General features: G+C 40.5%; 1 protein-coding gene across 2 annotated transcripts in view; it reads left to right on the plus strand.

The window, feature by feature from the left end:
* Positions 1–8,641: 8,641 nt before the first annotated feature.
* TAF15 (TATA-box binding protein associated factor 15) overlaps positions 8,642–26,654 on the plus strand; it is a 28,142-nt gene continuing 10,129 nt past the window's right edge. Inside the window, exons 1-7 of one of the 2 annotated variants that reach the window (XM_058560408.1) lie at positions 8,642–8,745; positions 15,634–15,673; positions 17,437–17,488; positions 17,575–17,662; positions 17,746–17,848; positions 19,764–19,957; positions 20,974–21,094. In XM_058560408.1, the coding sequence (XP_058416391.1) occupies positions 8,739–8,745; positions 15,634–15,673; positions 17,437–17,488; positions 17,575–17,662; positions 17,746–17,848; positions 19,764–19,957; positions 20,974–21,094 (605 nt within the window). In that variant the 5' untranslated portion in view covers positions 8,642–8,738. The remainder of the gene's footprint in view (positions 8,746–15,633; positions 15,674–17,436; positions 17,489–17,574; positions 17,663–17,745; positions 17,849–19,763; positions 19,958–20,973; positions 21,095–26,654) is intronic. The other variant, XM_058560407.1, reaches the window with a different exon arrangement.

A 26,654-nucleotide genomic window follows, 5' to 3' on the forward strand; every position in this document is an offset into this window, starting at 1 on the left:
AAGGCGAGGGAGGAAAAGAGGGAGGAGGGGGCGGGAGCCCGACAGTCGGACCACACCCACCCGGCTCTGCCGCTGGAACGCGCAGAGGTCCTGGAGCCTCTTCCGCAGGCGGTACGGCCTCGCCCCGCGCCCGCCGCCACCCTGCCGACCGGTTCTCTCTCCAGCCACCTCCAGTTGACCTGGATCTCTCTGGGGAGGGCGGGGGAAGAAGAGTTTTCTTCAACCTAAGAAGCTACCTAAGACTTCGATGATGAGGGGTCCTGGCCTACCTGAGGGTCATTGATTGTTTCAGCCAGGCTAGCAGGGAGCGAGGCCCTGGGGTGTGAGAGAAGGATCCCTGGGCTGCAGTCAGAAGAATTGGGTTTGAGTTCCAGATCTGCTTCTTCGCTAGCGTGTGAATCCTGCCTCAGCCACCTGCTGGCTGTGTGGTCTTGCGCAAGTCACTCACCCTCTCTGAACCTATTTCTCTCATCGGTAAATGGGGACAATAAGAATAGCAATATCATGTGATTGTAGGGAGCATTTAATGAGAGAATAATGCCTGTAAGTAAGTGATCACTGTGCCTGGCATCATGCAATACGCGTTTAATAAATGGTAGGCTGCAGCTCTGTGATCTTTGGAGAAGGATTTAACTATTTCAAGCGTCAGTTTCTTCATCAATAAAATGAGAGTAAATGATGTTTAGTTCCCAGAGTTGCATGAAGATTAAAAGAAAAAACGAGTGCAAAGGGCCTGGCTTTATTTAGCCCACCCAGTTGTAGTAAGGGTGGAGTGAGACGATTTAAGTGAAAGCCTTAGCTAGACTCGTCAACTGTCTTGGTTATCTGCCTTAGTAACTGCCAGCAAGTTGCTCTCTGTCTTTTAGCCTCAATTCGCTATCTGTAAAATGCAAAAGGCGCAGTGATACCCACCTCTGGGGGTTGTGGTCTGGCTCGGATGAGTTGATATGTGTAAAAGTAATTTGGCATCTATAAAGTGCTAAGTAAATGTAATGCAGTGTTCTTATCCTGGGGCTTAGGGCCTCAGTAGCACACAATGTTTTTGTGGTGTTTAGAAAAAGGCGCCACTCATATGGAGGAATTCTAAATAGGCGCCTCCTTGAGTAAACCTCCTAGAAACAGGCATTCCTGTGGACCGACTAATTGGAAACAGGCCCCACCTCCTCCCAACCAACCAATGAAAAGGGGGCACTCATCCTGGACGAACCCATTAAAAAGAGGCGCTCCTCTGGGCAGACCAATGAGAAAAAGGCGTCCTTGAATGGCTCAGACACATTGCCGTGCCAGGGCTCCGCGAGGGGCATAGGGATGAGGATGGAGTTCTTTGCCCACCCATGCCCTCTCTCCTCCGGTGCCCTTGTGCACATCTGTAAGGAGCGTCTCTGCTTGCAACGGAGCGCCAAAGATGGTGGGCAAGGCCTGGACCTTACCCTAATAGAGCTTTCTGTCTAGTGGGGCCAACTACAACGAAGGTCCTCAGCTAAGGACAGAACAGACTGTGACACGGCTACAGATTCAGGCAAAGTCCTGCGGTGATCCTGGGGGAAAGGAGATTCTGAAGGGGAGGGAAGTAGGGTTGCTAGGTTGAGCAAATAAAAATACAGGATGCCCAGTTAAACTTGAATATCAGATTAATGACGAATAATTTTTAGAATAAGTTATGTACCAATGCAATATTTGAGACATATTGTTAATCTCTGAGGAGCATCAGTTGGTAGGGACTCTGTGGGCCAAGCCAGAGTCAAACCCAGGTTTGCCAATTCTTTCTCCTGGCAGAATCTCTCTATCCCTTCCTCCGGCACATCCTAGGGGTTTTTCATTTCAGTTGCACTGGGAGGAGAGGGAAAGGCAGGAAGCAGTGGTTCTTTGGAGGGCTGAGTGACTGGGAGAAGACAGGCTCGGCCACTCAAAATGCTGACCCTGCCTTTTTCTGCATCCCAGGCTAACCCTGATCCCTGGACCTGCAAAACTACACCACTGCTGTGTTTGAAAGTTGACTTCCTCTGCTTTCCTTTTGTGTCCTTGGTTAGATCATTTCATCCCATTCTCACCTCTCTCCACTTCACCCTGCTTGAGGTCACTTAGAGATGCCATCCAGGAAGTGCCTGCAAGAATTTATGCAGAACAGAGCTTCCTTTGCCCACACACCCGCCCTGGGCTTCAACTATGCCTTTGCACAGGATGTCTCTATTTCCCAGGAAGACAGCATGTTTCCACGGTTAGAACTTGGGGAGCAGGGGGCTTCACTTCACTTTTGCCTCTAAAGCTTACTCATAAATCCCAGAGCACCAAATTCCGTGATCTTCTTCAGGAATCCAGGGGTGGATTCTACACAGCTTCACAACTGACATGCTGTATTTTTTTACTTTCCAGGACACATCCTGAGCCAAATCACTTTGGATGGGGTGGAGAAGGAGGGCAGCTACGAGGTGAGACGGGGACCAAGGAGGCAAGTAAGATGAGAAAGGCAAGGTAGTTTATTGCAAAGAAGCTCAATTCATAGCAATGGTATCAGAAGGCTTTGGAGCAGGGATTCTCAAAGCACGGTCTAAAGATCACCCACATCCACAACAATACTTTGGTGACTAGTCCCTATATTAATCCAATACCAGTATTTCTTCCTCTGGTGGGAGTGGGGGTGGGGATGGTAATGAGGAGTTGGAACAAATAATAATGGTTAATACTTATTCAGAAATTAACATGTGCTATATATGTGCTATGTGCTTTACATAAATCATGTCATTGAATCTTTGCAGCTTCCTTTTGAGAAAGCTACTATTATTAGCATCTTTATTTTAAAGATGAGGAAACCGAGGCTGAGAGATTATATCACTTGTCCAAGGTCACAAATCTAGTAATGGGGACAAAGTTCAAACCTGGATAGTATAATTCCAGATCTTGGGCCCTTAAACACCGTATTATCTCGCCTCAAGTCAAATTTATAAAATGTGATTCTTGGATCAGCATTTGTTAAAAATTCAGATTCCTGAGCTCTATTCTAGACCAACTGAATCACTAAACACTAGATACCAATGTTCAAGAGGAAAATAGCTCTAGGTTTTCCAAGGGTCTGGCTCTCTCCTTCCCTCCCTCCCTATCTTGGCTGAGCAGGTTCCTGATCCAGCTAGGCAGGCAGTTCTCTCCATACCTTCTCTTCAAAGAGAGTTGCTTCCCTTCCCTCCCTCCCTCCCTCTCCTTGCACTGGGGCTCCGCTCAGATCCACAGTTCCTCGCAGCCCTCCCAGAGTGGACAGGACTTCTGTGGAACTCATGCCAGGGCCTAGACATGTTGCCTGCCCAGCTGGCAGCTGTCCTGGGCCATTCCTTCATCTCTGACAGAAGGCAACAGCTGGCCAGTGAGTTGTCTTCCTCTCCAGGACCCCTCGAATCAGGCAGGATGTGTGGACCTGGACAAGGTCCCTGGGCCTCAGTTTCTCTCTTCATAATGTGAGGAACAATCAGCTTTGTCCTTGCCCCTCCTCCTCCCCAGGAAGTGTGCAGAACACAAAATAGATTTTATCAGAAGGAATTCTGGGCTCTGGAAAAAGGCACTAACGGAATGATCAACCTCCAAAAACCACAATAATAGGGGTAATAAGAGGAATAATGAGGATATGAGATTAGCTTGGGAGAGCTGAAGAGGAGGCTTTCCCCAGAGTTGTCAGGACTTTAGCTGTGATAATTTGGATTTGTTATTGACCTGTGCATTTTTAGCTGCAATTCAATTCTAGAAGCCCTGACTTTCCAGCAACTGCCTCTGCCTCTGGAAGAGAAATTTCCTCTCTCCAGCACATGTGCATGTGGTCTCATCAGTCTGGGTCATATTCACAAGTATACCTACCTATCTACCTGCCTGTACGGACACACGTGCACGTGCTCATAGGGGACTGGAAAAAGCAAGAAACTTGGAGTGAGACAGACCTGGGTTTGAATCTTGACTTTTTCACACCCTGTTGACCCTTGCAAATCAACGAACCTCTCTGAGTTTCTGCCATTTTAAAATGGGAAAAAAATAATTCCTGCCTTTTCTCCTACTCCGATTTGCTATGGGGAGCAAGCTACACAATTAGTAACTGTTAAATCCTATCAAGTGCTGGATATTGGGTGCACAGACACAAGTGTACACGTATGTATTCTTTGCACAGGTTCACACTTGAGCATGCTAACATCCACACAATATACACAAGCCTGCCCCAGGACAATCACATGAGTGCCTCCTCGCCAGACAATGGTCTCTGGCTCAGAGCAGCCCCATCTCCAGGAACCCTCATCACGATTTGCAGGGCGTCAGCCTCTTCTAGTTTGTTTTTTACTCACACCAGGACCCAGGGGACTTGCAAGGAGCACAATAAAAGCCTGGCCAATCTGGCTCTGTGCCCCACTTCCCTTCCACATAAAGGCTGTCTAACCGCCAGGCAGCTGGCCTGAAAGGCCGGGCCAGGACCTACTCAGCATCTGCTGCTTTGCTTAAAAGACCTGCTAACAGGAAAGTGTCTGGTTCCTTTCCACCCCAAACAGGAAGTGCCTGTCACTGTCTCGAGGACGGAGTAGCTGGTCATTTACAGGGAGCCTCCTCTACCGCAGCGGAGCCTCAGGGTAATCTTCGTGGGAGACTTGCTCTCTAGGAAGGCTGGAGGAGAAGGGCTCCAGGGACACCTCCGTGGGGATGCTGGGTAGGAGGGTGATGATGATGGCTACTACTATCTGCGGCACCTGGCACAGAGCAGGCTGTTATTCTTCCAACAAACACTCACCAAGCACTTGCTCTGTGCCCCAGGGGAGACACTGGAAAGTCCTGGATAAGGTCTGTGAACTTGAGGAGTTTACAGACAAGTCAGAAAGACAATGCCGATGACCATGCCATTTCCCCCACATTTATTTATTAATTCATTAATTTTTCCCTTCCTTTTTTTTTTTCTTTTTTTTCAGTGCCTGCTGTTTAGGGCTCTGTGTGAGGTACTGGAGGTTCAGAGACGAACTGTGCAACCCAACTAGAAAACAAATCGGCCTCTAATCACGTAGGCAAGCCTTGAATTATGTGGTACAACTGTTGAGTCCCACAGGATTTCAAAAGAGGCAAAAGATCATTGTGGTCTGGTTTTTCTTCTGTGGGAGCAATAACCTCTCTCTGCTTCCTCTCCTGCCCCCTACAGTCTATTCTCAAGACAGCAGCCAGCGTAATCCTGGTAAAACAGGTTAGATCACATGGGGCCTCTGCTCAAATGGCTCCCTCTACTGACTTCCCTTCTCACTCTAAGTAAATTCACAGCCCTTACAGGGTCCTACAAGGCCACACGCCAGTGGTCGCAGGGTTGGGAAGCCAAACAGGGGATGGAGGCAACTCAGAAGTTATCAATAGCAAGAAGACTCTACCAGGCATAGGCTGGAGGGATGACGGGAGGAGTGGGGTTTCTGGAGCCCAGGAGCCAGGGTCACCCATGGAAACTGGAGCTCTGGAGAAGACACCTGCAGCCTGAGACACCCCCTGGAGCAGAGAGGGAGGGGAGAAATAATCCTGGCTCCTCCCTTTCTTCTACCGTCTAATTTCCCATGAAGACGCCCGCCTGCTGGCCAATTCTAGCTGGAAGCTACCGCCCGAGGGAATCTCCGATACTGAAATACAGCCTGCAGGGGACAGCTCCCCAAGTGAGGACCCGAGGAATGGATCAGGGCCGAAGAGGCCCAGTACCAAGACCTTCCCAGATACATTCTGCTGAAGCTGATGTGTAAAATCTACCTGCTGTCTTCCCTAAATATGCAGAGTGAGATCGGGATAGTGGACATAGAAGGAGCAGGATCTTGTAGCATGAAGAGTGACTGGGTGAAGATTAAAGTTTGTTGCAGATAATCATCCTCAGGCAAAGGCTAGAAGGCAGGAGGGCACAGGAGTCAATCTGTGAGTCAGTTTGTGGTAAAGAAGCACCCATGGGAAGAAGCCCCAGAGCAGTGTAGACCTGGGAGGAGTTCTCTGTTTCAGGTGTGGGAGACCACGGACACTGTGAAAAAAATACCGGGCTTGGTCCAAAGGCCCGGGTGTGGGCTCTGCTTCTGTCGCTAATTGGCTGTGTGAACTTGGTAAAGAATTTCACCTCCCGGAGCTTCATTGTTCTCATCTACAAAATGTGGAGAATAGAATACCTATTTCACAGGGCTGCCCAGAATACTGAAAGAGATAATGGATATAGAAAACTAAATGTCACTCCTTTGATTAGATTCATCAGAAGTTCCCCATTGTTTTTAATTTAATATCCAAACTTCTCCACAAGGCACACAAGGCTCCTCGAGATGTGGCTTCTGCCTACTTCTTTCATTCTATTTATCACCACTCCCCACCCCTGCAGCTCCACAGACCGGCCAGACCAAACCACTTGCAATTCCTAGAAACTTGCTCTCTCCTAGTCTTTGCAAAAACTGCCCTTTCTGCCTGGAGCATGCTGTTCCTGATACACACCCCTTGGCTATTCCTATTCTTTCTTCAAAGCTCAGTTCAGGAGGCATCTCCTCCAGGAAGCCTTCCTTAATACCCCCTCCACCCTTCATGTAGGCTAGGTGCTTTTCCTGTGTTTTCAGAGCACCCTCTACATCCTCCAATTCTAGCACATTCAGTAGTTGATTGGAATCACAGGTTTGTACTGTCTGTTTTGTGAGACTGCAGTTCCTGGAGGGCAGGGGCCGTGCTTCCTATTTCTCTATTTCCAGGGCCTTCCAGGACCTGACACCTAGTAGACCTCAGGAAATGGCAGTTGAGTGAAGAATGCATGCATGAATGAATGAATGGGGACACAAACTAAGGAGTGATGAGCAACACTTTCTGTATTTCCATCTTTTTAAAAAAAACTCCCAATCCTAAAAAAATTAAAAAAAGAAGAACAACCTAGAAGTCTCCCCTTCCTCCAATAACCCACTTTCCTCCTGCTATTGCACATGCCCATCTCCTTCTCTGGGTTGTCTTCCTCAATATATATGCTGAATGGCTAAATTGTTTTTAGTCATCAAAGAATTTTTATTTGCTTGTTTCGACCTATCTAGAGGGCTCTGTGACGCTCTATATCCAGAGTTGAAGGCACAATTACTGCTGATATAACCAAGAAAGATGACCTCATGCCTTTCTTCTGACCTGAAGCCTTGAATTCTGAAGTTACTGCCCCACCTCCACCCCAACCTGCTCCTCCTCCTGTTCCCTATCGTGGTGAGGGATACCACCACCTGCCCACTTGTCCAAGTGGGAAATCCAGATTTCACCCCAGACTTCTGGCTCTCCACTAGCCTCTCCCACCCAAACTGGTCACCAGGTCTTTCCCAGTCTACCACCTAAGAATTTCAGGGATCTCTTTGCTTACCTCCACCTCCACAGCTACAACCTAAGTCCAGACCACCATGTTCTCTCACCAGAATTATTGCATTGGCCACCTAATTGGTCTCCCTGCCTTTAGGCACCTCTCATCTCCACACATTCTTCATACTGCAGCCCCAAAATGCAAATCTGATCCTCTTTTAAAATCTTCTGGCGAGGGGTTCCCATTGCCTTCAAGAGAAACTCGAATGTACATTACAAGGTTTCAACTCTTTAGACTCTTACTTTTCTGGCCTCATCTCCTACCATGCTACCCTCGCGGGTACACTCCAAACATGGTGAATTCCCTGCTATACAACTAGTCTGAAAGCACTTTTCCCCATTTGTTTGCTTAGTCAACTTCTGCTCATCGCCTATGGTTTGGCTCAGCTGTTATATCGCAGGGAAAATGTCCTTGTGTGCTCTCTGAGCTTTCACAGCCTTATATCATACTCTAGAGCTCGAGCCCCTTCTAGGCAGTACAGCACAATGGTTAAACCCACACGCAGTGGCGTCTGGTTACCAGCATTCGAATTCCAAGTTGGCCATTTACTAGCTGTGCGACCTAGGGCAAGTGAATTCTGCCTTCTCCTCCGTAATGTGGGGATAATAGTTCATCAGTCTGTTGTGTGAATTAAATGAGATGATGCAAGGTGCCTGACAATTAGAGTTAGCTATTATTACAGCACTGAAAACTAAACCTTGACCCCCACCCGCTACATCCTCAGGGTCTGGTTTGTGTGTGTTCCTTTTTAATGCACACGTTTGCTTCGGTATCACCTGGTAGTCTATTTGTTTACTTGACAAGGTAGTTGTAACAAACCGGGAGGCGTTCAGGTGCGGGCGCTCGTCACGACTTCCAGTCCCCAAGCTCGTCGACTCCGAACGCCCCCAGGTGGCTCAAACAGTCTGCAGCCAGAGCGGAGCGAACTAGGGCATACCATTAGAAATTTTGGGGGAAGAAAGGCCATTTCTAACCAAATAGTCTGAGTTTATAAGGCCTCTCATCTTTTGCTTCCTAACCTCGAATTCCATCAGACCCAATAAAATAAGAAATAGGACTGTAATTAGGACGCAGCGAGTAGGTTCAGCTTCCTCCCCCACCCTGATGACGGCATTGGTACCTTCTCCTCTCAATTCCCTCTCAATAATGGTACGGCTCGCGGAGGGGAGAACAGAGAGCGATTCTGAAGTCCTTAGGGTTCGGAGGCTGGGACTCGTACAGAACCACCCCTCGCGCCTTGGCGCCATGGTACCGCCCACTGAGCTCTGATTGGCTGCGGCGGCCCCGCAGTCCTGCTCAGCCCGCCGCGCTGCTCTCAGTACAGCTCCGGCCGCCGCGCCGACTGGCCCTCGTATTCCTTGTTCTCGGCGGGCTTTGGGGCTGCGCGCCGCCGCCGTTAGTCATGTCGGGTAGGTGACTCCCTCAGCGAGCAGCGGCAGCGGCGAGAAGGGGCCTGGCGGGGTTGGGCCGTCTTCCCGCTCACCGGAGGGCCCCGAGGGAGAGCCTGCGGCCCTGAGGGAGGCGCGGGGTGGGGGGGCGGCCGCGGCCGCCGCCATGTTGGACTGGAGGGACGCACGCTCCCAACGCTCTCCGTCTGCAATCCCGGCGGGAGCGCCCCCACCCCCCGTCTTTTGCCCTGCCGGTGGAACCAGAGGAGACGGGCCGCTCCCGGGGGAGGGGGTGTGAGTCGGGGGGCGGAGGCCGTCTACGCCATCACAGGGGCGGGGGGAGCCCGTGATTAGAGCATCAGCCTGAGAGAATCGGTGCTTCTGGTTCTCCGCTCCGCCTCAGATCTTTCAGCGAGGCCTCGGGCCAGCCGTCTCGCCGCCTCGTGCCTCAGTTTCCCCATCCGTGAAGTGGAGCTGGGCCTTCCTGACTCACCCATTCATCAGGTGGGGGCCTTGACGCTCTGGGAGCCATTTCTAAGGACGTTGTCTCACGAAATCCTGCTTACCGTCATTCCTTCTGCCGGAACTACCCGGATTCGCGTGGGGGTGTGTGCATATAATTGAGCCTCCTCTTCACCCTCCTCTGTCGCTCTCCCCTCTCCAGTTTTCTCCTGCAGGAGCTGAAAGTGAGCCTCTGCTGTTGTTGATAGGCTGCTGTAGGTACATGTGGCATTTACTGTAAAACATGCAGACCCGAGGAAGGGCAGTCTTCCACTTGGTGTAACAGTCCTAGATGACCACACGAGGTCTTCTATTGTTGGGTACATCACAGGCCGCAGAGACCCCGCTGTCCACTTGCCAGAAACCGTCATGAGAGTTATATTGCTTTTCAGGTGGAACAGCAGAGCATTTCCCTGAAGCCATATGGTTGGGAGGAAAATGACTGCTGGCAGAGCCGTTTACGTTTCTTTGAGGGAGAACCTGTTGGTATTTAAACAAACAAAACCTCCCAGTAATCCAGTCTTGCAGAAGGATGGGAATGTGTGGCAAAAAGGAAGCAACAGGCCGAGAAGAGAACAAATTAGCGAGAACGGTTGGACTGGAGAATGATAAACGTTCTTTAGAGTAACGTTGATGTTAAGAAGCCAGAATATTGACCTTTTAGGGGAAAAGGCATCTACCTGATCTAAGAGGCCGTTAACTGCACAGAATTTATCTCTTCTTTCAATTTCTATTTGATTCTTGCTCAAACAAGAAATAATTTCTTAGCCCAAAGTAGACATTGGTACGTCTTTTACCAGGTGCATAATTTGAAATGAAGGTCTGGTAAAGCTCCCCAGAAGTCCATTCTCAGGAGAGTGTGTAACCCATCCATAAAGATTCTCCTCCCCTCGCGGAGAGATTTACCAAGTTTCAATGGATACGGTGCTCATTAAAAACTATTGGCCTGTCTTGGTTTTTTAACAATTATTGGTATAAAACAATGACTTATTTATAGGACTGGATAGTTTTTATGGAAAATTAAATTTTAGAGGTTTACTGTTTGTAAAATCCTGGATTTTCAGTGTGTCATAGTAGTGTGTGAGCTGGTTTACGTATTAGTACTGATCTTCAGATTGCCAAGACACTAGATATTTGTCACTTTGTAATTTGAATTTTTTTTAAATATCAAGATTGACATTCATATGTGGAAAGAACTATTTAATAATTGCTTGTTTCTAAATTAAGTCAATTAAAGCTAGAATCTTTTAAGTTCTACTTAGTGTTGTTATATACTATTTATACATTTTGTAATAATGTGTATAAAAATAATACTTTTGACTTTGTATAAAAGTAAGAATAATGCTTTTGATTTGTTCTTTGGTGAATGTTTAAGTTAATAAATTTAACAGAGTAAACTCCCCCTAAACAACTAATGGCATTAAGTTTAGTTAAGTCCTTTAAAGAGTCCAAACTACACTTACAAATGTAAGCTATCAAATTGACTTAGCCACTCCGGATGCCTGACAGGGTAGACTTATAAACCTAATAAAATATAAGTGCTTATGTACTCAATCAATAAAAATTGTAAATATTGTAAGGCAGACTCTCAAACATTGAAATACTGTTTACAAATGTGAATTATCTGATGCCTTTCAAGTTAAAATCAAATCTAATATCAGTTACACATATAAAAATTACAAAGTCAAGATACTTCTCGTTTGGCAATATGGCAGACCAAGGTAACTTGAAAATCCTCTGTCTACAAACACCTAAAAATGCAAGAACTTACAAAAAAGAAGGGGCAAGCCCCAGCTACCAGAAATGAAGTAGAAGCCAGCATGATAGGCATAGGGCTAACTCGGCGGTTGCTCTGGAGAGGAGGGTGTAGGTCTCATCATTTAGAGACTTGAGTTTTATTGCCCAAGTAACTAAGGACAGGAGATGAAGCCTGAGACCTTTAGAGCCAGGTAATGGGAACTGAGACCCTTGTATAAAACCTGGATGTTTGAAGGACTGTATCTTCAGTGAAAGAATGAACTATAAAAAAACCTTTGTAACAGCATAAGAGATGACAAGGAAGCCGGGGCTCTGAGTGGAAAAAAAAAGTCTTTACTGAGAATTTGTAATCTGAGACCTATGCTTCATACAATTTAAGTGTACACTTAGGCTAGTTATGGGGTCCAGGAAACCTTAAGCCAAGAAATTAATAAAAGTTCATTCTGGGCTGGTAATAACCTTGGGGTTCCTTGTAGGAACAAATGAAAAACATTTTCCGGAGGAAATTTCACAGCCTAGGTCAAAAGGAATCTTATAGAAAAAACAAGCCTTGCAAAAGATGAGTTCACGGTAAACAATTGCAGAACTCTAGGAACAATTCACCAAAATGAGAGTTAGTGATAAACGGGATGAGAACCCCTAATAGTCTGAAAGTGAATGTTACATGTTTAAAATGATTAAAAACCTAAAAGAAGGAATCAGCCCTAAGACCAATATGTTATTAAAAAAAGGCCATGTAGATTTGAAAAAGAGTTAAGTATGGATTCTAGAAGTGGAAAAAGTGGATAAGTTGAGTTGCAGATAGACCTAGCAGAAAAAATAATTAGTGAAGTGGTAGATAGATGTGATATAATTACCTAGAATTCAATTCAGAAGGATAAAGAGATGAAAAACGGAAGATTAAGAAACATGGGAAATAGATTGAGAAGCCCTGTCATACGTTTAATATGAGTTTGAGAAGGAGAAAATAGGGAAGAATCAATAGATAGTTGAAAAATTTCCAAAATTGATGAATGTTTTTGAATCAAGAAACAGTTTCTAACTTGAGATGTAAAAATCACTTTCTATTCTAGATACATTGATGTGAAACTGCAGATAATGACATACCAGTATACCTACCAGAGGAAAAGGGGAAATGGTTAAGATAGATTTAAAAGGTTTAAGGAGCTGGAAAATAATGAAATGATTCTTAGAATTTAGAGGAAAAATATCTGTTGATCTGGAGTTTTCTACCCAAATAAAATGACTAAGAATACCACTTTCAGGCCTTTGCTGAGAGAACTAATAAAAGAAATTAAATCCAGAAGGGAGGAGTAGGATGCAAAAAACAATGTGGAGGAAGCAAACATAGTAAATAAAAAGCACATATTGACTGTATGGAACATTGAAGATAAAATGATTACATTTAGAGATTTAAAAAGTGGAAGCAGGGCCAATGGCGTAGTGGTTGAGTTCCTGCGCTCTGCTTTGGCAGCCCGGAGTTCGCGGGTTGGGATCCCGGGCACGGACTGATGCACCATGTGTCAAGCGATGCTGTGGCAGCGTCACATATAAAGTAGAGGAAGATGGGCACAAATGTTAGCCCCGGGCCAATCTTCCTCAGCAAAAAGGAGAGTTGGCAATGGATGTTAGCTAGGGCTAATCTTCCAAAAAAAAAAAAAAAAAAAGGAAGCAAAATAATAGGTGAAGGCTGTGATTGGCGTTGTAATATTAAGGTTCTTATACTCCACTGGAGGTAGAAGATCATTTTGAACTTTGTCAAGAATGCATGTTAAAAACTGAACAATCATTATAAAAGGTAACATTAACAGAAATTGAATGTACAACTTATAAAGCAGGAGAAAAGAGTAAAGAAAATCCAATAGAAGGCAGGAAAGGAGTTAAATGGAGGAAAAAAACCCTAGTAAGAAGAAAATCCAATATTGGTTGGTAAGAATAAATAAAAAGTTAACAATAGTAAAAGTACGAAAACACCAGTTGAAAGACAAAGATTTTCACATAGGGAAAAAATGATCTAGATAAATGCTGCTCAGAAATGATATACCTAAAACATAAAAATAAGAAATGCTGAAAGTATAGAGATAGAAAAAGATTAACTGGGCAAACACCAAGCAAAAGAAAGATTGTTTAATTGTTACCAGTCAAAATGAAGTTAGGACATTTTAAATGATAATCTTCATGTAATGTTAAAAGGAAATTTACCAGGAAGATATAAATTTACTTTTATGTGCCTAACAGTATAGCTTTAAAATATAGGAAGCAAAAATAACAATGATAAGAAGTTGACAGCTCTATAGTCGGAGATTTTAAAACATACCTCTCTGTGTAATTAATAGATCAGGCAGACCAAACTTCAGTAAGAATATGAATGATACAACTAACAAGCATCATCTTATAAACTTATATAATTTGTTGAACATTTAGAAAATACACAATTCTTTTCAAGCACGTGGGGACATTTATGCAAGTAAAAGTGTTTACCAAGGGGAAAAGCAAAGAACAGTAAAACCTAACAATTACCAAGAATAATACATAAAATACCTTGTCTTGCCTCAATGGAATATAAGTAGAAGACAGAAGCACAAAGAGAATCAAAAGTCCTATGCGCTTGGAAATAAAAGCACTTGTAAATAATTCATGGGTCCAGACAAGGCTCAAGTGTCAAGTACTCATAATGAGCAGTTTGAAATGCCATAAATAACGTTTATAAACTGATTTTCTCTGATGAATATAAGACATCTGCACTTTCTCACTTAACTATTTATACTAAGGACCAGACTTAGTCAATATGCTTATTTCTATATCTTCTGGAGTTCAAAAGTCAGCCAGCTAAAGATGTCAGATTTACAATTTCAATTTTGTTTATTTTTCCCCTCAAAGCCCCAGTAGGTAGTTGTATGTCCTAGTTGCACATCCTTCTAGTTGCTGTATGTGGGACACGGCCTCAGCATGGCCGGAGAGAAGCAGTGCATCGGTGCGCACCCGGGATGCGAACCCCGGGCCGCCAGCAGCGGAAAGCGCGCACTTAACCGCTAAGCCGCGGGGCCAGCCGGAGATTACAATTTCAGAGGGCTGAAGTGACTGGTTTACATTTAAGGACTCTACTACTTAGTAGATTTGAGCCAGGGTCGCATGACCTATGTACTGTGTAGTTGTATAATTTTGCCTGAGTCAAAGGGAAATACGCTGAGATCTCGGACACCGCTCTGTCCCTGGGAGAACCCATGTCTATGCCTTGGAATATAATTAACCTAAAGCTTCATGCTTCTCCAGGGTACGCTTCTCCAGGGTACCTTAAGTTTTACTCACACATCGCTCACCCACCCCCGCACCCTGCCCTGCCATAATCCTTTTCAGTTTCTCTTTTGGTTGAAGCTAATTTCCTTCACCATTTGATAGATGCATTTAATCTCTTTATGGTCCAATTAGAATCTTTATGCTTTCATATTTGGTGGTTACCTGTAAATCTATAGTCATTTTATTATCACGAGCATGGCAATGATGCACAATTTTTTCTTTTCTCAGATAACCTGATGTCCTTTACATTCATAGAAGTAGTTTATGTCAGGATTTCATTCACTATTCTTAGAATTAAGGTCTTGTTCAGTCTGATTGGAAGTCTCCCCTGCAGAAGAGTGACAAATTTGATGTCACCCACTTATACAGCCAATGGCAATGTTTTCATATTATTGCTTTTTATGAATTGAATGAAAATGTCACTGATGTGATTTTTGGTGGATTTTTAGAACTGTTTGACGACAAATGGTTTTGTTTCACGTTGGATGAGGTTGGGCCTAATGGTCAGCAATTTGAGACTCTCAGAGTCATTTTTTGCAGTTGAAAGAGTCTTTCTCATAAAATTTCTCTTATTCATCACTAATAAACTTAGGTTATTAATTTGAGTAGAAGCCTAAAGCATAGAGCCTCTTCAAAAGTATTTGATGTAACTGACATTTTGAATTATTGAGAAAAAGCTGGTAGTTCAAAAATTTTTTCTTTTTTTTGACGTATATCACTCAGTTCATGCCTGCATTGGTATTTTTATTGCCAAAAAGGAAGCTAAAAGTAGATATTGCTGAGTTGGTATACCAGTTGGCCAAGTCCCTGAAAGCTTGGTAAAGTTGGGGTTAAACAACTAACTTAGCTGCTTTTACCAAGTCTTCAGAGATATTTTTATTGCTGCTGACAGCCAAAGCAGTCCAGTACAAGGGAATGGTGTATATGTTGGGCTGGCGAGGATATGCAAGTAAGTGTAATCCTGGGGACTTACGTTGTTAGAGTACGTGTCTTCCCCCTTTTTGGTCCTGATTAGTTTGAACAGATGTCTTTTTGTATGTAAAGATAATACAGCTTGAGCTTTTGAGTTTTTGTTAAAAGGATGGATTTTTCACTGACTTTCACGTTTGTTCACTTGGTTCTTGTGACCCATCAGGACACATTTGTAGAGTAGTTGTTTTCAAAGATGTAGTTACTGTAAATAGCAAATACTATTTGTACAGGTTTCTCCTTGCATGGTATTTTTAACTTCTAGTTTTTCTTTTTGTAGTTTTTATGACATTTTCTTACACATTTCATCTTTAAGAGCTAAAGTCAGCCTTTGAGGGAAACATAATTTTAAATAAGATTTAAAATTCTTTTTATGTGTTTTAGATTCTGGAAGTTACGGTCAGTCTGGGGGTGAGCAGCAAAGGTAAAGTATACATACATTTCAATAATACTGTGAAAGAGTAGAACTGAGAAAAAATGATGAATTTAGTCAGGCTTTCCTCTTGAGATTTGGTATCTGGATGTCTTAACAGAGTTAGATATTAGCTTGTCAAGTGGAAAGAGAGTTGGCCTATGTACATAGGTACTATAAAACATTACTTACTTTTTTTTAAAAGAGTGTTTGAATTAGTAAATATAGATGCCCCCTAGTGATTAAAACAAATCTCATAGGTATTGTAAAGATCGTTTTCTTTGGGAAAATTTTGAAAAGAAACAATTATTAAAAAGATTTAAGCGATGAACTATAACAGGTTCTTAGAAAATGCATTTCATGTTTTGATTGTATGTAATATGCTAATATGTTTTTCTCGGAGCAGATTTTCTTGAAACACTGTAATAGAAATGTTTAGCATTTTTTAAAAACTCCTTACCATACTCAGAATAAAAAGAAAAGTCTGTTTTTGTGTGAATGTATACATGCAGTAGAGTTCTCGTGCTTACCAGAAATATAGCCTTCAACTTAGACTATAAATGTTTTGCAGCTCAGGGTGAGATATTCAGAATAGCGTCTCAGATATCTTCTGTCATCAAGTTTTAAGCTTCATGAAAACAAAACTGGTTTTATTTTTTAATTTTTTTTTTTATGTGAGGAGATCAGCCCTATGCTAACATCTGCCAATCCTCCTCTTTTTTTTTTTTTGCTGAGGAAGAGTGGCCTTGGGCTAACCATGCCCATCTTCTTCCACTTTACATGGGATGCTGCCACAGCATGGCTTTCCAAGCAGTGCGCCGGTGTGCGCCCAGGCTCTGAACTGGCGAACCCCGGGCCGCCACAGCGGAGCACGTGCACTTAACTGCTTGTGCCACCGGGCCGGCGCCTTGACTTTTTAATTTTTATAGGGTAGTGCTACCCTCATAGTAGGCAGCCAGCAAATGTTTATTCAACGAGATATATTTTAGAAAGTTAAGAAATTCTGTTAGCACTTACTAGCTCTAAAATAATTAAAAGATGTTTTTGCAAGTGTTTTATTTTTCTTTGGCGTATATTCAGAAAGTTTGTTTCTGACTTGTTAGAGCTTATATGCTATAAAATTAAGGAAAATTCAAATCTAAGGAAGCTACATTTATTCCTTCATTCAACTATATGCCAGGCTGTGCTAAGACACTGGGGATACAATGTAATTTCATTCTGTGATAGTACTTTGAAGATGTACATGCTTTTAATTACTGAGGCGCTAAAATTGGACGTTTAGTGCCACACTGTGCCTTTACTAGGAAGTTAAAGGCAGATCTAAGGCAAATGGTAGGAAGAAATTAGTCTGTCAAAACATAGCTAAATTGATTCAAGTGCTAACTTAGAAAGTCATTTTTCTGCTTCAGATATTTATTATGGGTCTTGCTGCCATGTAGTCATTTCCTCTCCTCCACTCCTCCCCCCACCCTTCCTAAACATAATTCTCTTGGGATTTTCTAGCTCTGGTAAAGTTTTGTTTATTTGTGGGATATTGTCAAAGCAAAACTCTTGGTGTTTATTTGGCATTCAGGAGGTCTGGGAGTGACTTCATTTATGTCTTCAACATCATTTGGTCATCACCTTTCAATTTAGACTCTTAAGAGACAGGCAGATTGACAATTGCTCAGAAAAGAAGCTTGTATTTGAGTTGAAAGTTGAAAATGATGATAGGATTCTTTAAGCTTTTTAAATTCTAGCATGTTTCTTTCAAGTCATGCATTTTTCTTTTACAGTTATTCTTCCTATGGAAATCAAGGCAACCAAGGTTATGGACAACCACCACAAGTAGGTTAAAATATAACTTGCAGTCTTCATAAATAGTTGTTTTTGTCTGAAGTAGGTGATGGAACTTGTATTTACCTAAATTTCAGAGCTATTCTGGCTATGGGCAAACTACTGATTCTTCATATGGACAGAACTATGGCGGCTACTCCTCCAATTATGGACAAAGCCAATCAGGTTGGACTGATTTGTTAAATTTGCTATTTTAGAAATTAAAAAATCAGAACCTTTACTAAATGGTATATCCATCCAATCTTTAGGTTATTCACAGTCCTACGGTGGTTATGAGAATCAAAAGCAGAGCTCATATGGTCAGCAATCTTATAATAACCAGGGACAGCAAAGCACGGAATCATCAGGAGGGTAAGGAAACAGTAAAAGTACTGAGATTGTGTTGGGGAGTGGAAGTAACACTTTGTATATTGAACAGGTTTCACCAAGAAACTCCTAGCTTTAAATGCTTTTTTCAGAAAAGTTTTAATGGAGTATGAATTTCACATTTTTGTGTTATGAAGATTGTTGAAATTGTCTGCATTGTCATTTGATTTTTATGATGTGTTGTTTGTTAAATTATCATTTAGCCGTAAATGAATCCTCATTATTTAAATGTTAAAAAGAAGAATTTTGATCTCTTGTTTTATACCTGAAATTAAATAAAAACCTACCTATAAAAGGAGACTTCTCAATGCTTACTTTTTATTTCCATTTTATTTTTTGACCATTTTCAGAGAGAAAAATATTAAAGAAAAAAGTACGAAAACCTATCCACATATTTCAGATACCCTAAAATATGTTTTATTTGTTAATATAGGTAGGTGAATGTTTATCAGCAGGTTTACAGGTTTTATAGTTTTTTTAGTTTTTAGATTTGAGGAGTCTGTACTTAGTAATTTTAATAGTACCAACTTTTTTTATTGTGCTTTACATTTTGTGAAATGCTTTTGCATTCCTTAATTTAATTGATCCTTAGACACCACTGTGAGATAGTGTCGGTACTTATCCCCATGTTATTAGAGGTAAAGAGAAGTTGTTAAGATTATATAGCTTGTCAAGTTACACAGCTAAAAAATGAGGCAGAAATTGAGGTCACTAGTATTTTCTATCTGCAGTGAAGAGAATTATTCTAAGTGAAATTCAATTAAATAAAAACATTGGGGAAAGATTTGTGAGGTCAAATTATCAGTCTTATAGATATGAGAGTGATCTGAAAAGTAGAAAGTGGAGTACAAATATAGGGAATAACATCCAGAAAGCATGTTACATTAGAAAGAATGACTCTGAGCCTTGTTGGTTAGTTTAAGGAGAATCCTTTAGTAAGGATGCATTTTTGGAAGCGTGATGTATAAATGTAGACCAAAGAGAAATGTTACATCTGGTCTGATAACCATTTTAAAGTGAAATGCTAGAGTTTTGACTATTGTTGTTATGTGCTTTGAGTAGGGAGTTGGGGAACATACTGATCTTTATTAGATTATTCTGATCATCTAATGAAGAATGAGATGTGACTATTAACTTACGAGACCTTTTTCGTTCCTTTTTTTAAAGTAAACATTAGAACTCAAATCCAATTAAGTGTTCCTTTCAACATTCCCATCATGAGAGCAGGTAATTAATAGTCACATTGCTCAGAACATACTTAGAATTTTCTTTTTGAATTGCCAGAGATAATAAGAAAGCAGTCTCATATCTGGTTGTCAGACTTCTTTTCTGATAAAAAATGGCATCACAAAGCAAGTTCCTTTCTCTTACTCAGCACACTAAAAATGTGAATGATTTATTACTGTTTTCTAAAATTTGCTATCATTGAAGGTATCTAGAAGAATAGACTGTAGGTTCTAAAGATAATTATAAGAAAATAGTCCCCAAAATATGAGATAATGTTAAGTGATATAGAGCCTTTCAGTGTAACTATTAAAAGGACTCAGCACTGGTGGTGGCATGTTTGTTAAAAGAATCAGACATGTTACTATACTTTGTGACATTTAAATTTTTTTGAATTCAAGGAGATGGTAAAAACCATAGTGATTTTTTGCTTCACTACAGTTTTCAAAGGTGTGTGTGGGTTTTCTCATAATGTGGCATCTCTTCAATGATAGTGAAATAGTGTTTGAAGGTAAGGAGATTTTGTAAATAAAACAGCTAAATGATTCCCAGCAGAAAGTAGTAGTAAATATTGTTGAGGTCTGGCTGCTCAGGCCTCTTATATCAGTCTCAGTCAACTTGCTACAGTAAACATAATCCTTTTGTAAAATCTCTCAAGTTCTTAATTTCTGTTTAGCCAAGGTGGGAGAGCGCCTTCATATGACCAGTCAGACTATGGTCAACAAGATTCGTATGACCAGCAGTCAGGCTATGATCAACATCAAGGCTCATATGATGAGCAGTCAAATTATGATCAGCAGCACGATTCCTATAATCAAAACCAGCAGTCCTACCATTCACAAAGGGAAAATTACAGCCACCACACACAAGGTAAGATAGATTGACCTCTCTCATTTTTTTTTTCTCCTAATAGAATTATTTGTATATTGAATTTTCTATTAAAAGACCTACATAGGAGTTCAACTGTTTGTAAAAATTTGGAGTAACCTTGAACATATGTTTTCTCTCCTGGCCATCAAAACTAGTTTATTAGATTTCTATTTCTAAACTTCTTAGAGACTGCCAGATAGTTATGTGACTTTTCAGTGGGTGTTTAAATGAATTTCCTTTGTTGTCTCAAATCAACTGTGTTTGACAATGCTGCTGCTACTAGTTCATTTGGTAGTAGTGGTATACTTGATTTGTGCAAATTATGATCTTACATTAGCCTTCTCTAACCTCATCTAAAAAGGACCAGTCCTTCTTTCCTCTTGTTTTCCTGTAGCACTTTGTATATACCACTGATATTTCAGAATCTCTCCATGCCATGAAAATGAATGTTTCAAGGGCAAAGATCTTGTCTTATTCATTTTTCTACCTGCATTACCTAGTATAGGGCTTGGTTCATAGTAAGTGCTTAATAAGTATTTGTTGAGTAATTGAATGAATGAATGAATGAATGAGTAAAAGTAGAAGCTCTTTTACTGAATATCTTCCTCAGTGAATATATTCACTGAGTATCTCTTAGTTTGAAAGTCCGATTATTCTTTGTCCATGCTTGATTTACATTTAAATGTTTTTGAGGGAAAGAAAATAATAACTTCTAAATTAGGGTTATGCTTTTCATCTAATTTGTTAGGGTTCTGTACATAATGTTGTATTTTGAGTCAGTCTATTCCATATCACCATTTTGCTATGTGACTTTAGCAGAATGGAATTTGACACAGATATAGTTGTTAAACACATTTAATTCCAGATGCTTTTATGATGACTTGAGTTCTGTGCACATGTGCCATTTTCCAAAGGACACAGGTGACCTAAAGAGCCATTTAAGATTATGTTATGGGAAGCTTTTGTCAGAAATGACAGTGTTATTTATGTATGTATGTATTATTTCCTTTTTGTAGATGACCGTCGTGATGTGAGTAGGTATGGAGAAGATAATAGAGGATATGGCGGGTCACAGGGAGGAGGTAGAGGGCGTGGGGGATATGACAAGGATGGAAGAGGTCCTATGACAGGAGCAAGGTAAGTATTTTGGTATAGATGTCTACATTTCTTCTTTTTTTGTTGTTGTTGTTATTTAGCTGGTTTGATTCCAGCATCTAATTTAGTTAAGAGGCTTAAAAAAGAGATGATGTTGTAGAGTAGAGGGCAGAAATTCAAAATTTATTTTGTCTTAAGATGTCACATAGATTACCTCAGAATAGGCTACATTAGCAATTAGTTTATATGGTGTATAGTAAACACCTGGAGAAAAGTCTAACTATGGTTGTGGTTAAACCACTTACCTATGTTTTTCCTGCCAGAGCTATAGAATCTAAACTCCTTTAAAAGATGACTCTGGGAAACCCAAGTGTTTTGTATGTAAAAAATAAAAGGTAAGTTAATTCTAGATTGGAGGGCAGTGAGGCTATTTTCTTAATGTTGAATCCCCTTGGGAAAGGAAAATATTAGAAGGCAATAACAAAGTATAAAGGTGGGGTTGGCAAATGAGAGAAAGATTTTATGTCACTAAACTATTTTGTTCCCCTTCCTAAGTGAATAATTATTGAAATAGTGCAACATCACATCCTGTTGTGTATTTTGTCTAGAAATAAGCTGTGGAAAAGGAATGACTTTTTAATTCAGCTTTCCTTTTCTCCATTGTTAGTATTATCAGATTTTGGTATTTACTTATGGTGTATGGTATGAAAGCTGATTTAAAATTACTTTTAAATATATCTGTAAATTTAGCACTTTGGCCCTGAAATCAAGAATGAAAAAGTAGTTGGCATTTATTGTCCTCAGATGAAGTTTTCAGGTTGCAAATTTGAGTGTAAAATACATAGGCTTAAAAGATAATTTGTTTTCCTTGGGAACTGAATTGTCAGTGGCCTGTTAATTGACACTTAATAATAATACATCAGTACCAGTTCACACTTTTGCTCCTTAGGGACTGTGTGTCCCATGAGGTGACCTGAGAAACAAAGCCAGTTACATATAGCACTGTTATTTCTTCAAGTGAGCCAGGAGTTTGATCTCACTTACTTGTATTTCTCTATGTTTAGTGTACAGTGGCAAAACTAAAGTCTAAACATATAAACTTTTATAAGGCTTGAACATTAAAAGTCTTTTGATAGATAGCCAAAGTCAGTTTACTAAGGTAAAACAAATATATTGTATGCCTCTTCATTATCAAAGAGAGCAGTCTACCATCATGTGGATATAAAGGAACAGTGTCAAGTGACGTGGTGCTTACTCTCTACCTAATAGCCTCTCTCTCACCTCAAACAGAGTCCCAAACAAGATAACCAACTGTTATTTATTTATTTTTTTGTGAGGAGATCAGCCCTGTGCTAACATCTGCCAATCCTCCTCTTTTTTTCCTGAGAAAGACTGGCTCTGGGCTAACATCCGTGCCCATCTTCCTCCATTTTATATGGGATGCTGCCACAGCATGGCCTGCCAAACAGTGCGTCGGTGCGCACGTGGGATCCGAACTGGCAAACCCCGGTCCGCCGCGGTGGAGCGTGTGCACCTAACCGCTTGCGCCACCGGGTCGGCCCCTCCAACCGTTATTTTTAATTTTCTGGTTAATGTGTTTTAGATAATTGGCTGCCTTGGAATGCTATACATTTTATAATACATCATAGGTTTAATTTTCTTTATAAGGAAGTTATAATTATATCCTATAGATTATCTATTAAACTATGACAGTGTCTGACTCAGAATGGTAGAACCCCACTTTTCAGCAGGAAGAGGGTAGGGAAGTCTTTAAAAGTATACTTTTATCTTTGAGAGGTGACTCATTAGAATCAGAGTTGAGAGGACCTTGAATGATCCTCCTGATAAAGGAGTGAAGGTCCGTACCTTAACCAACCTGGGAGTCCCATTTTTAAGCACTTTTATAACCTCCTTGGCAACATATTTCAATATAATTTTTGGCCCAGATACTGAGTCATGAACTAAGTTTTTGATTTTCAAATCTTTTTATTTAGCCTTAGAACCTCTTCAAACAAAATCTTATACAGAAGCCCATTATATATTAGGTCAAAATGATGCTGATCTGGTTCAGATCGGGGTATAATTGGAGGCGGGATCATGCCCAATTACTCTCAACCCCCCCCCCCAATAAGCAGAATGTTCATGAAGGGCCTTTTTTAGAAATCTATATGGATGATGATGATTACTTTCTGTATTGGGTGGGCAAACTTTTTATGTGAAAGGCCACATAGTAAATAGTTTAGGCTTTGCAGGCCATGCGGTTTCTGTTGCAACTACTCAACTCTGCTCTTGTAGCACCGAAGCAGCCATAGACAATATATAAATGAATAAACATGACTGTGTTCCAATAAAACTTTATTTATGGATACTGAAATTTGACGTTTATATAATTTTCAAGTGTTACAATATCTTGCTCAAGGCGTGCTTTCTAGCTTACTTAAGGGGTAAAGTGTTTTGAATTTGAATAAAAATGTCCAGTTTCAGAATTTTTTTTTCACACTTGGTTTTACATTTAAGTACCAAAAATACCCAAACATTTTTTGTTAGTCTTCATCAACACTCCCATTTGTGTTTCTGATCATCTTACTTAAAAATAGCAGTGTTGAAAATACGATCCTTTTGGGGTTGTTTGAAGAATATCTGGCATTAGTTGGGTTTATATTTAAAGAAGAAGGGGCATAGTTCGTGGGTGAGGGTGGGATGTATGGTAAACGATGGGACATTTCTTAGACTTAAGTTGTATAATTGCTCAACTGGAGGAGGAATTCAGACCAAATGGAAGCTGCCAGCTTTTCAAATATGGAAGAGAAAAATGTGAAGATTATAGGGACTATAGGAAGCAATGTTTTTCTTTGAAAAGGCAGTTGCAGCAAAAAAGATTGAATTTCTAATTGTCATCTAAAATTGGTTACTGACCTAGAAGCTTAAGGCCGCAAATTCTCTCAGCGTATTTAACTTCAGCATCGTGATGAATGTACTGCAAAATTGCCAGAACTTTATAGATAACTGTTTTTCGTTATTGGTATGTCATCAAGTTAAAGTAGCTATTTCAGGCTTTGTTTAATTTATTTCTAGCAGCTATTTATATAGTATAGATACTAATTCCTTTTCAGTTTTCTATGTTGTAGATATATTATTAGTTTATAGCTTGAGTTTTCACTTTTTTTTTTCCTTTTGCTGAGGGAGATTCGCCTTGAGCTAACATCCGTTGCCAGTCTTCCTCTTTTTTTTTTTTTTTTTTGCTTGAGGAAGATTCACTCTGAGCTAGCATCTGTGCCAGTTTCCTCTATTTTGTATATGGGTTGCTGCCACAGCATGGCTGATGAGTGGTGTAGGTCTGCGCCCGGGATCCGAACCTGTGAACCTAGGCTGCCAAAGCGGAGTGCACTGAACTTAACCACTACACCGTGGGGCTGGTCCCTATTTCACGCTTTAATATGTCAAGCCCAAAAAAATTCATCTTGAATTTTGAGTGTCTTCTTACAAGAGTTTTTGATTAGCTTCCTTAAAAATATGCATGTATTCTGGCAATAGCCTAGAACAGTGCTGCCCAATAGAAATGTAATGTGGGTCACAAATGTGAGCCACATATGTAATTTAAAGTTTTCCAGTAGCCACATTAAAAAAATGAATAAGTAAAATGAATTTTAATAATATATTTTATTTAATCTAATATGTCCAAAATATTTTATCATGTAATCATGAAAATTTATTGAGATATATTGTACATTCTTTTTTCATACTAAGACTTTGAAATCCATTTTATAGTTTACGTTTAGAGTACATCTCAATTTAGACTGTCCACATTTCAAATGGTCAACAGCCACATATGGCTAGTGAATACTGTATTGGACAGTGTAGCTCTAGAATGATAGATTCTTGGTCTCCTGAAATGTTGGTAAATGCTGAATCCAGAAAGCTTTTTTACTATACATATAAGACATAGGAGGAAATAAAACATAAGTACAGCTACTGCTGAGATGGTATTTAAATCCATTGAGTCATTTGCATTTGGAATTAATGTTAGTCTTCATCACACCCAAAAAATGGTATTCTGGATTTACTAGTATGAAAATTTGAGCGTAGCACAGTTTTTTAAAAAACTAATCTTTTTCAGTTTTTAGCTAAATCCCTTTTTCTCTCTAGCTATTGAATTTTCTGGGAATAAAGATTCTTGCATTGTCTTTTTACTTGGCAGTTTTAGTCTTTGAATATATATATTTAGATTTTTTAAAATTCGATTTTGAACATAGAGATTCTGTCAAAGAGCTTTTTCTTTCTTGACAAGCACCTGAGATTAAATCTGACTATCTTCTCCTCTAAATGTGTAATGCTGTAACAGTGAAAGAACTCTGAGTCCACCCTAGGGTAGGTGGCTTATTGTGGTTTTGAACTTGGGACAACCATTTCTGTAGTTAAGTCAAGAATACACAATTGGTCTTCTTATGCAGGGGACGCTCAGCCATAAATTTGAATGTACTTATATTATGTCTCTACTCTAGTAAATACCTCTACTTAACTTCACCTTAAAATGTCCTTCCTTCAGGAATTTTTTATGTTCACAAGTTTGCTGCTTTTTCTGGGAAGAAAACAAATTTGTAGTGGCAGCATCTTGACTAATAGATGTTCACATACCTTCGTGTCTTAATTTGCTAGTGAGGCCTTAACTTAGTATATGGAAAAGGGACTTTTCGTAACTTGACTGCAGGTTTAGGAGAAAGATTCTTAACCACAGGCCCATCTTCTGTTAACTGTATTAGTGAGTACTACTTGGAAGTTTATTTACTGTAATATAATATATACTGTAATATAATTATAATAAATTTCCTAATAAGAGATTGTAATATAACTAATTAATATGGAATTTTCTAATAAGGAAGGAAGAATGATTGAAACATTGGAACTTGAAAGAAAGCGTCACAAAATTATAGATCATCTAGACTAGTGCTTCTCAAGCTATAATGTACATTTGAATTCTTGAGGATCATATTAAAATGCAGATTCTGATTGAGTAGATGTGGGATGAGGCCTGAGATCCTGCTTTCTGAGATGCTCCCAGGCTCTGCGTATGCTACTGTTCCATAGACTACTCTTTGAGTAGTAAGGATGTAGACCCTTATTTTGTGAAAGAGGAAGCTGAAGCCTAGAGAGAATTACGGACTTGTCCAAATTTTCAAGATTGATTAGTGATAGTTAAAGACTATATCCTTAGTCTCTTAGTTTGAAGACTACTGCTTTTTCAAATGCGCTGTGGTGTTTCCATATTTATGGCCATTGTGTTGAAATCTTCATCTGCTGTGTTTTCAAAGGAAGTGCTCAGTGAAGATGACTTAAATTAAAATGTCATTGTATGGCGGAATAGGAAATTATAAACCTATTCAAATGTCATTTGGTTTATATCCCGTTTATTTTGTAGGGGTATGTTCTTTTTTTTATTGTTCAAAGTTATACTGCTGGCCAGAATAGATATTATAGGAACTAGCTGATGCATGAAATTGCGTATTTTCTCTCCATTGTAGCCGGATAAACAATTTGGTACTGGGTTAAGATAACAGCAGAATAATTAAGAGATATCTCTTCCAGCACTTACTTGTGAAAATTT

The sequence above is a fragment of the Diceros bicornis genome, chromosome 18, assembly GCF_020826845.1.
Source record: "Diceros bicornis minor isolate mBicDic1 chromosome 18, mDicBic1.mat.cur, whole genome shotgun sequence".
Taxonomy (NCBI): domain Eukaryota; kingdom Metazoa; phylum Chordata; class Mammalia; order Perissodactyla; family Rhinocerotidae; genus Diceros; species Diceros bicornis.